This window comes from Gastrolobium bilobum, unplaced genomic scaffold, assembly GCF_033153095.1.
Source record: "Gastrolobium bilobum isolate Gb01-03AN ecotype WA unplaced genomic scaffold, APGP_CSIRO_Gbil_v1 utg48451, whole genome shotgun sequence".
Taxonomy (NCBI): Eukaryota; Viridiplantae; Streptophyta; class Magnoliopsida; order Fabales; family Fabaceae; genus Gastrolobium; species Gastrolobium bilobum.
The window spans coordinates 6,470-17,541 of NW_026899493.1; the positions used below are offsets into that span (position 1 = coordinate 6,470).

At 34.8% G+C, this 11,072-nt stretch overlaps 1 protein-coding gene across 2 annotated transcripts; it reads right to left on the reverse strand.

Moving 5' to 3' along the window:
* Positions 1-747: 747 nt before the first annotated feature.
* Positions 748-4,631, reverse strand: LOC133290654 (uncharacterized). 2 transcript variants are annotated; one of them, XM_061488774.1, is made up of 5 exons: positions 4,407-4,631; positions 3,421-3,526; positions 1,404-1,549; positions 1,164-1,315; positions 748-940 (listed from the first exon to the last, which is right to left on the reverse strand). In XM_061488774.1, the coding sequence occupies exons 1-4, from the start codon at positions 4,545-4,547 to the stop codon at positions 1,220-1,222; spliced, it is 489 nt and encodes a 162-aa protein (XP_061344758.1). In that variant the 5' UTR covers positions 4,548-4,631; the 3' UTR covers positions 748-940; positions 1,164-1,219. The 2 variants fall into 2 exon arrangements, with proteins under 2 accessions (XP_061344758.1, XP_061344757.1); XM_061488773.1 differs by having other exon boundaries at positions 1,404-1,552; positions 4,407-4,627.
* Positions 4,632-11,072: the final 6,441 nt, after the last annotated feature.

The following is an 11,072-nucleotide window of genomic DNA, read 5'->3' on the forward strand; positions in this document are numbered from 1 at the left end:
CCATTGCTTGATTATGACAATGTGTGACCCCATCATATTAAACTTATAATTTTATGTTTCTTTGTAAATGTTCATTACATTATTCTAAAATTTATCCATTTCTTATTCACATATCATATGTACTTTGTTGATTTCATATACATTATTTACTTTCGTTGAAAAATATGTTTATGGCTAAGTTGTTAAAAGAAAAAAGTACTAGTGCGTATCTTGTTCCCCTTCTTGTTCATTGTAATTATTATGCTCTTATTGACTCAGTATGACTTAGCCGTATTTTATTTTACCATCCATATCACCAAGCAGTTGAGTAGCAGACTGCTAGAAGTTGCATATCTTTCCATAACATATTTTAGTAGCCTTTTTTTTGTATAGGATGTCATTACGCTCCTTTATATTTTGAATATTTTTGCATGTTTACTTTCTATATTTCATTATACACATATAGGGAAATAGGTTTTTCCTATTGCAAGAGAAACTCATCCTCTTCTGCAAATACAAAAATATATCCGATTAGCTTCTTTTTTTTTAAAGAAAAAATTGATGGATCCCATATATTTTTGTTTTAGGAGGAGGGTTATAAGTTTTTCCTAGGAGAAACTTATAACCCATAAATATATCATGCAAGTGTTTCTAATTTAATAACTCAAATGTCATGCATACTTTGGTTTGGAGGCTTTTGTTCATACAGCATTACAAAAAGAGTATTTACCATACGCCTGCAATTTCAAAATTATAGAACTCAATTAAAACCCGAAAGAGACTTCCATTACACTAGGTCCAGTAAAATAAATTAAAAAGCATTTACAACTACGAAATAAAAAAGGAAGAAATAAAACTACAATTGTTGCCGTTCTTCATTTAAGCACAAGTTACGATACAAAGAAAGGCAGGGCTACCAAAGATTGTCCACTTGAATAGAATTGCCTCCCATAAAATATACCTATAGTTTATTCAAAAAAAAAAAAAAAAGACAGGGCTCTTTGTATTAGTCATCCTTGATTTTGGAAGTGATACAAATAAAATGATGCACACAAGCTATAAGAAAAACAAAAAAATTCCCCAATTAATGGTATACATAAACGTAATGGGAAGGTAATGAGTACTAAATAAGAAGATTAAACAAAAAAATAAAAATCATTTGCATGACTATACGATTACATCACCTCATCTGACATGAATCCTTTAGAGTTTAATCCATTAAAATCCCACTACAAACCAACTAGTCCTGCTTATTACGAGCAGCCCTTGCACGATGTCGTAGTTCAGCTCTTTTCCACCTAACAATTAAGTAACATAAGGAGAGCAGTGTATTGATCTGCAGAAGCAAATAAGATACTTCAAGTCAATATTCAATATGAAAAGAAGATCAGCACCAGAATAGTAATGAGATGAAAAATACTAACCAAGATTATCATAGCAATGACAAGAAGAGGTCCAGACCAAAGAACTGACATAAATAGTCCACTTGTATCAAAATAGTTTTGACCAGAAAAGCTTTTCCAATTCTTCCCCAAAACATCATTTAGCCTCTCAGCAAGATATACACCAGCTACTGCAACAAAACAATTTCTAGTTAAGCTACATTAATTGTATAACTAAAAGAAAAGAACTTCAAGAATATGTGCAAGATTTCAAGCATTGGAGATGAAAAATAATAATAACAGTTGACATGTGTGCATAGCAGAGGAATGGGGATTATAAACAGTTCACATGATATAGAAAATTAGAAATCACACATGATAAAGTAGAAGATATTGAGATGTTTAAATGAGAAACAAATAGTTATAGAAAAATGCACTGGTTATCATAAAAATTTAATGACTCAAGCCACATAATCTTCATAAACCTTCAACACTTCCTATAATTTGACATTCAGTTTTTACCTCAGATATAGCTCATGCAATTAATTCAAATTCCAAGAATGGCAACTCTTAATTAGGACTTATGTCAATATTATTAACTTCTTAAGCTCAAAATCTACCTGTCCTTTTAATTCCATGGTAAATCAAGTATTGCTACTTGTGGTGGAATTGCACAGCATGGGAATGAACTAGTTACACTGTTAGACCACATTATTCTGTGTGCCATGTCCCCAAATCATAATTTCAAGGCAGAAGTACACCCGTCAAGAATAACCTTAATATGTTCAAACACAAATGCCATATTCCTGAATAAATTATACCTACTTTCCATCACCTTGAATGTATTTAGTTTGGGTTTTCAATTTAGTGGATTAAAAGTATATTTCGTACCTCCCTAATCCATTGCCTAATCAGCGGCTAAGTTCATCCATCCTAAAAATTCTCATTTTAAAAGAATTCTTGACACAAATGATATTGAGAATTTTTCAGTCATCTAAAACTCTTCACTGTCCAAAACAATATATAGTTTCAGCAAGCTAAAATGATGGATCTTCACTCATGACAATTTAGGGATTGTTTGGGAGTTACTCTTAGGAGGGAAAGGGAAGGAAGGAAAAGGTTTTACTTATGTCTTCCCCTTATTTGTGAATTTAAAAAAATGGGAGAAGGGAATTGGGAATTTTTGTAAAACCCTCCAAAACCCTTCTCACCCTTAAAATCAAAATTCCCCCAATTTGGGGGGTTTGACGAGAAAATATTACAAATTACTTATCTTCCCTTACATTAAAATCAAAACTCTCTCTGTATCCAATTTCCTCTCTCTCTATTCAACTAACATTAATTTTTTTTAAAAGGGTAAAATTGTAAAAATATCTCATTAACCCTCCATTTTTATCCCTTATCATATTTTTAACTCTCAAACAAGGGGAAAAGAATACATTTCATTTTCCCTCCCATCCTTTCTTCTTGAATCCTCTTCCTTCTCTTCTTCTCCAAACTCCCAAACACACCCTTAAGGTACGTTTGCAATTGTAAAAGCATAACAAGAAAAAAGAATTTGCATTTCTGAAGCCCAAAGTACAATAATAGAATAGAGGATAGTATTTCTTTCAATTTTCTTTTTTTCCCTGTATTCCTTTTTATTTTTTTTATTTCTTACTTTCTTATTCTTTATTGTCCTCCTATATATCTTTATTTTTATTTTATTTCAATTTATTTTTCCTTTTAATTGTCTACTGCTTTTTTATGGATAATGTTATATGTATAAGTATATTATACACTTTTAGATTTTATTTTTATCTTTTTCTCAAACTTTTCATACTTTTTATTTGTGTTCATCTACCACCAACCTCAACCAGTTTGAGATAAAGGTGTTGTTGATGTTATTAACATCATTTATGACTGACATTTCATCCCAGGCAGGAGAGAAAAGGCAAGGAAGAAAGTTTATTATCATGGAGGAAAACAACAACTTCAATCAGGAACGAAGACAGCTACATCAAAAGTAATATAACAGCTCTAATGAAGATTAAAAAAATCAAAGGGAATGCCGACATACACGTCAAAAGGAACAAGCACATCTGAAAGTTGGTGTTCTTCCTTGAGATGATAACTACAAGCAGAAACATAACATGGAAGGCTAATAATCCCATTAGCCAAGGTTCCTGAAACAAAGGAGAAAGGCAATAGTAGTATGTCCAAAGGGTGCTAATCATCAGAAAGTTCAGAGAAAGACAAAATGATAAAGATTGAAATTGAATAATATGAGAACAGAAAACACTGAAAGTAATAAGTCACAAAACCATATTATTTATCTAGATGTTATATACAAAGTAAACAGAGATACATGACATATGGATTGCAAATCTCATGAGGACAATATTTATGCCTAGACCAAACATTAATTCTCTTCCATTGACCTTTTTTCCATTAAATTGGCAAGAATATGTCATAACTTATTGTATTTTTTATAACCTTTGATAGCATGGTAGATCCAAAGGTTTGCTATGTGCAACATTCTCCAGGCAGAAATCTGTAAGACAATCAGCATTCTAATGGCAAAAGAGGGTCACTGGTTATGCCAAATTGCCTTCCAAACAATAAATAATCCAACCACCCTCCTCTTCACCACATTCAAACTAAACAGAAAATTTGAACTTTTTTGTTAAACAAAAATCTCATAAGATCATCAACAGTAATTTTACTATTCAAATGTAATAAAAACCAAAACGTATAATGAAATTTCATATGATTTTATCGCCTATTACTGAGATCTTTCTCCTCCTATCTCCAATGTTACGGATCCAAGAAAATGGAATTAACGCAGCACAAACAAGTAATGAACATCACAACAATAACAAATTTCAGCCAAAAAAAAAAATGCAAAAACAAAAGCCGGAAACTTTCACCATTTTTTTCCACTTCAAGTTTGGTTCTACTTATTTCTCACCTACCGAAATAAAAATAAATTAAAAACACCCGAATAATCAAGCCCCCAAAAAAAAGTGAGAAGAGAAAAACAAAGGTAAAGAAATGGAGGGGCACCTTCCAATCAATGGCATGGAAAAAACCCATAAAGTTTTCATAAGCAGGGTGAAGGCCAGCCCGAAGCTCCGAAGAGAACTTCTGAACAAGATCTGCCATAAGCTCCATGTGCTCCTCCATGGCAGATTTCAGCTCTTCCATGCGCACTGTTAACAAAGAAACTACACAAAGTGCAGTGCATGAGATTCAACTGTGTCTAGAAAAACCTTCAGCACCCGCAGCTGTTTTTCTTCATCTGCGTCTGGCCTGTTCGTCAAACCCAAATGGTTTGTTTAATTTTTTGGAACGGCCCTAATGGCCCATTTATTGGGTTGGGCCAAGGCCATTCACTGCAATAAACACACGCATATTGGGTGACTTTTGAATTTATAATAATAATAATAATAATAAAAGAATTAATTTTTCATATTATATGAGATAATTTTATCTATATATCAATATTGTCAAAATCGAGTTTTTACATAAAGTTTTTATTACTTAAGGCATATATATATTTATTTTTTTGAATATTACAGGAATCGAACTTTCAAACTAATACACACTACACACACCCAACACCACTAGGCTAATCAATGTGTGTGAATTTTTTTACATAAGTCACTACTCAAAATTCAATGAACAACTTTAAATTTAAAAAATATAAATCACATATCTATATAAAATATAAGTCTAAAAACAAAAGTTTAACAACTCTTTAGTGGCGGACCCAAGAAGTTTTTTTTATGTCTGCACACTTAGGGGCGGGGGTTCGGAGTCGGCCCCGAAATTTTTTTGTAAAGATCATGATCCAATTTTTGCTTCCACTCCAAAAGTAAAGCTTTGGCGAATAAACCAAAATTTTAAAGAAATAGATAATGATACTTAATAAAAAATAAACACCACAAAAAGACATTTGTAAAATATAATATAATTGTAGGGTTAATCAATCAAAAACCATCTCTGTTTATGTCAATCAATCAAAAAGTAACTGCGAGGGACCACGATTTCAACTAAATGGGTCGGTCCACTTTGAATTTGTTAGGGACCTCGAGATTAATATTTTTTTTTTAATACAAGAGATTAATTTTTTTGTAAGTGACTAAAGTGAGATTATATTTTTTATTAGGGATCAAAAAAGATATTTTTTTTTTTTGTATAAAGGATATTTACTTTTTTTTTTACTTGACCACCCACCCATGAAAAAAAAATTCTCTAACTTTATGTCTGCAATTGCAGACACTTGCAACCAAGCAAGTTCGTTGCAACTATTATAACCAAGTTCCAAAATAGAAAATGAGCAAATAAATTTAAGTAACCCCCCCCCAGGTCATGATTAACAACAAATGTAATGGTAGTGCGTAACTATGCCACAAATAAATGTAGAAATTTTGTCGCTTAGTCCAAAAACATAACAAATTAATATGCCAGAGAACTAGTTAAATAATTGATATTCATTTGTTCTTGCCCTGGCAAAAACATTTGTATGCTCTTAGTTTACATAAATTGTATATATTAAATTAGTACATCATTATTTTAAAAGTAACATAGCCATTTCATTTGACACTAACATTTATATATATATATATATATATATATATATATATTTTTGGTAAACACATTTATATATATTTCTAATATGAAACAATAATGTATAAATTATAATTTTTATATTTGTCTAGAATAAATTTTTGTAAGAATTAATCCCTTGCAAGAACTGGTGAGATTTTCCAGGCTTTTTAGGAATTGATAAAATTATATTTCATTGAAGCTAATTTTTTTGAGGAAGGTTATACTTACAACTTATTTTTGTTTATAACCTTTTACAACCATAATCTTAACCGTTGATTTTCGTCAATCAACGTTTATTATTTTCGCGAATTAAATTTATTAATTAATTATTAATTCACAATAAATGATAACCGTTGATTGACAGAAATCAACAGTTAAGATTATGATTGTAAAAAGTTGTAAATAAAAATAAGTTGTGTACCGTTGGGGTCTATAAGCCTACTGTGTTCCCTTCAGGGATGAGTCACTGTATGGATAATACCCTTAGCACAGGTACATACCAAGCTAAGAGGTACTTTGCCAAGTATAAGCCAGCAATCAACAATGGATAAGTAAGTGATAATATGACTCAAAGTAAATGGGCAGAATAACGATACATAAGATAACTTCATGGTGTGCCCATGGGGCTATTTATAAGGGAGGGTGGTGTGCACCTGGTGTGGGTTGGTGAGAAGGGAGGGATTCACTATCGGTGGCAGTGTTGGGCGTGGCAGGCGCTGCTGTAGTAGCAGCGCTGCACCCTCTGTACCTGGTGGTGTCAGCGTGGGGCAAAAAGGGCAGTTTCCCCTTATGGCATCTGGGGCGACTGCCTTTGGGGGTTATGGTCCCAAGGTAGGACATTTTGGTGCTTCCTCTTGGGAGAGTCGCCTTGTTGGGAGTTGGGGTATCACCCCAGCTGGTAGGGCTGACGTGGATGTTCGGTTAAGGTTGGGCCCTGACCTTTGGGCTACAGAGTTATTGGGCCATCCAGAACAGCAGCCCCCCCAGCTTGGTAGCGAGTGTAGGTTGGTGCCAAGGTAGATAGGCCTCGACGACGCCTTGTTTGGCGATATGAAATTTACTGGGCGTGGGGAGGGTTCCTCTTGACGACTGTAGCGAGTTCTTGGAGTTTGGCGTTGCCTTCTTGGCGATCCGAGCGGTTTCCTTGGCGTGGGTAGGTTTTGAAAGTAAATTGACCTTGAAGGTCGAGGCATGTGATAGGGAAAAACAAAAATTTTCGCTAGCGGAACACACATGCACATTAAGATACGTGCTTTAAGACATATATTATACCATGTTCGTGAAACTTCAGGATGATCAAGGTCAGGTCTGAAGGGTTCAAACCCTCTAACGTTGATCCACACCACCCGCGTCTAGATGCAAGAACTCCTTCTTGTAGAACCACCAATTGATCACCACAATGAGGCTTGCTATGCGCTCAATGTATGAAAGAGGAGGCTAGGCAAATGTGTTTAGAAGAGTGATGTTTTCAGAGAGAAAACCTCACAAGGTGGCGCATGGAAGGAGGAGAGAATGGCAAGGTCTTTTCTCAAAAACCCTAAGGAGGAACACACTTGTATATTGCACAAGAGAGTGAGGGAATAAATAAGTGAAATCAGATTTTTCACTTCAAAATCCCATGAAAGTGGCGCACAACAAATGAGGAGATAAAGGAGTTGTTGCAATTCAAAACTCCCAACAACCTCTACGTTTGAGTAGTTGCATTCAAACTTGAATCAACTCACTCAAATATTCTCCCAACAGACCGTATCTTTTGGAGCTGATTTTGATGACTAAATGACACTCACCAACAGCCAAAATCAGCGCCCTAATCTTCTTGGATCATGTCCAAAAGATCTCCTCTTGATACTAGTGATTTGTTCCAACAAGATCTTATCTTATCCTTTTGTTATGAAACAACTTTTCATAGCCAATTCAAATTTGAATTCAAATATTTAAATTCGAATATTCAAACATTCAAATTCAAACTTTCAAACATTCAAATTCAAAATTCAAAATTCAAATTTCAAAATTCAAATTTCAAAATTCAAATTCAAATTTCAAATTTCAAATTTCAAATTTCAAATTCAAAATTCGAATTTCAAAATTCAAATTCAAAATTCCAATTTCAAAATTAAAATTCCAAATTTCAAAATTCAAAATTCAAAATTTAAATGTTTGATAATTAATTTAACCAATTAAATTAATTAGTAGTGTCTTGGACTATCCAAGCCCATTACTGTGATCCATGCGCCCTCCACCCTCAAGGTGGACTTCCAAACTACTTCTTGGACTAATGACCATTATTAGGCCCAATACCTTTAATGCTAGTTTATCTAGACAATTAGGTGTTAGCGTGTGTCCCATTAGGTCCAACATAGCCACTGACATAAATGGGTTTGGGCCCAATAAGCTCACAACTCATCTAATGACAACACATAGCACTAGCAATGTTTTGTTGCTCCAGAACTAGTTAGATTAATGACTTGATCATCCTATTACATGTAATAACCCAAAAATCATGTACTCGAAATTAGCCTAATGGAATGAAATGAAAAGGGATCAAGCCCATATTCAGTGAACGAATAACTTTGAATACGCAACATTAGTCCTAAGTTAGAACCCACTTTAAATAAGATAATTAATAACTTAGCCCAATGTGGTTTAAAGCCCAAATAAAGTTAAAGCCCAACCTACTTAAGAATGTGACTAAGTTAAAGGATTTAAGCCCAAAGCAATGCAAGCCCATTTTATAAGAAATGACCCAATTAGTATCTAAACAAAGATCCAAGCCCACACCACCTAGCCTTGACCCAATTACAAATGGTCCAACACTTATTAACTTAATGGGCCAAGACACTCACCAAGCCCAACCCAATTCAAGAATAAACCCTAGATGAGGTGGCAACACGTGATTGGACAATTTGAATGAAGATTTCACCCTCCTCACATGTCCACCTCGGTCTAGCAAAGAGAAAAAAGGGATGAGATTGCTTTTCCCACCTTAGGCGCTACACAAGACAAAGAAAGGTGATGCAAGAACTTGAGTAAGACACACTCCAACTCTAACCAATGCATGTGAACTCCTTTAGCCAAAAAGCAACTCTCATTTTCTCCTTACACACCTTGGAGGGCGCACTCATTACAAGAAAAGGAAGCTTTCTTCTTACACACTCAAGCCATGCATTCCATCTTACAAGGTCAAATCTTCCTCCTCCCTAGGCATACACGGTCACCAAGGGAAGTCACATGACCAAAGCTCCTCTCTCCTCACGGCCACATCACTCAAGGAGCCAAGAAACCCTAGTGCAAATTCACACTCAAACCCTCCTTGAATCATGTGCCTTTATCATGAATAGATTTGAATTAAAAATTAGGAAAATATCTTCCATCTTTCCCACAAGTCACGGCCATCAACTAAGGCAAGCAAGGAATTTTCTCTCTCACTCAAAAGACCAAACTAAGTCAAGTGCCAAGTGGAACACATGCATCACCTCTCATCCTTACACACTCGGCCATCAACAAAGAACAAGGAAAGATTGCTCAAACTCCACACCCAAACACCATTCACCACCAATACATGTAGATAACTTCCCCCACATTCACAAGTTACACTCAAGTACCCTTCACCCCAATGCATGTAGATAGCTTCCTCCACACTCACAAGTCATAACCTAATACCTCAAGGAAATGATTGCAAGGCTTGAATAAAAGAACAAGCAAAAAGCTTCCTCCTCCCCCTAAGGCCGTGAAGCACCAAGCAACAAGATAAAGGACTCATTCCTTCTCCTTCTTCCCTTGGCTTCGACCATTTCTCTCCTCATCAAGCCAAGCAAGTAAGAGAGAAACCAAGAGGTTGCTGGAAGCAACTCTCAACCCTAGAAGACTCCTTGAAGATCAAGTGTGAAGCATTAGTTAGAGTTATATTTTAGACATCATCTTTGAGGTAAGATCTCATGAGCTCTTCATCCCTTCAAGTGAGTAGAATGAACTCTAACTAATTTATATGACTAGATCTTGGACTAATAAAGCCATGCATGCATCTTTCATCTTTAAAATCACCTCCTAAGTGTATCACCTCAAAATGGCCGAACCTAGGCGTGTCACTAAATGTTTAATATTTTCCTTGAAGTATCATGGAGAGGGTTGAAGTGATGGTGTTAGCATGATAAGTAAGCATCCTTTAAAAATCATCTCCTAAAGGCATGAACCCTAAATGGCCGAACCTATATACCTTCCTAAATGTGTGATATTTTTCTTTTTAAGTACCATGGAAAGTGTTAGCATGATGTGTATGAAAGTAGCATTTGAAAAATCTCCTTTTTATGACCTTAACCCTAAATGACCGAATTTAATGTATAGAAAAGTATTGTCCTTAAGGACTATCATTTTATGTGAGCATTAAACCCATGAACATGATATTAAAATTTTCCTTTAAGTGTATGATTTAGGAGAGAAATTTGTGAATGTTTTCTTGGTATTATGATGTATGGCCGAAATGTATAATAAAAATAGGACCTATACATGAAAGCCATTAATGAAAAATCATCTCCTAGGTATTTTGTTTAAAAGGGCAGAATCTATATCAAGAAGAAAACCAAGTTAGATCTTATGAATATGTACTAAGGATGATTATGTTACTAGGCCAAACCAAAGGAACAAGCAAGGACCAAGAACCCCTTTGAACTCTTGGGAAGTGATAAGACAAGACTATTGTGTAAGTGATTTATGGTTGTTGAAGCGGCTACCCTATGGTTGCCACCCCTTTATGTTAAAGTGAGGTTTGACTGCAATATGTTATATGATGCATTACATGATATGCTTGGTTGTTTGGAACTAATGTTTATTCATGCAAGTTTTGTAAGATGGCCTGTGCACTAATACCACAGAGGCAACCTGACGAGGACCCTAGGTATTCGTCCATAAGACCATGGAGAGTAATTGCCATGGCAGGATTGGTATGATAATATGAAAGCATGATTATTTTCCAAACTATGCTTCAAATGTTTTGCCATTCTATTATTGTACATGTTATTATGTGACTATTGCAGGAGTAAGCATCATGGTTTAGAGGTTGCTCCAACTGTGAGTCCTTACTGAGATCCCCAATCTCACCCCCTTTGGGAAATCCCCTTTCAG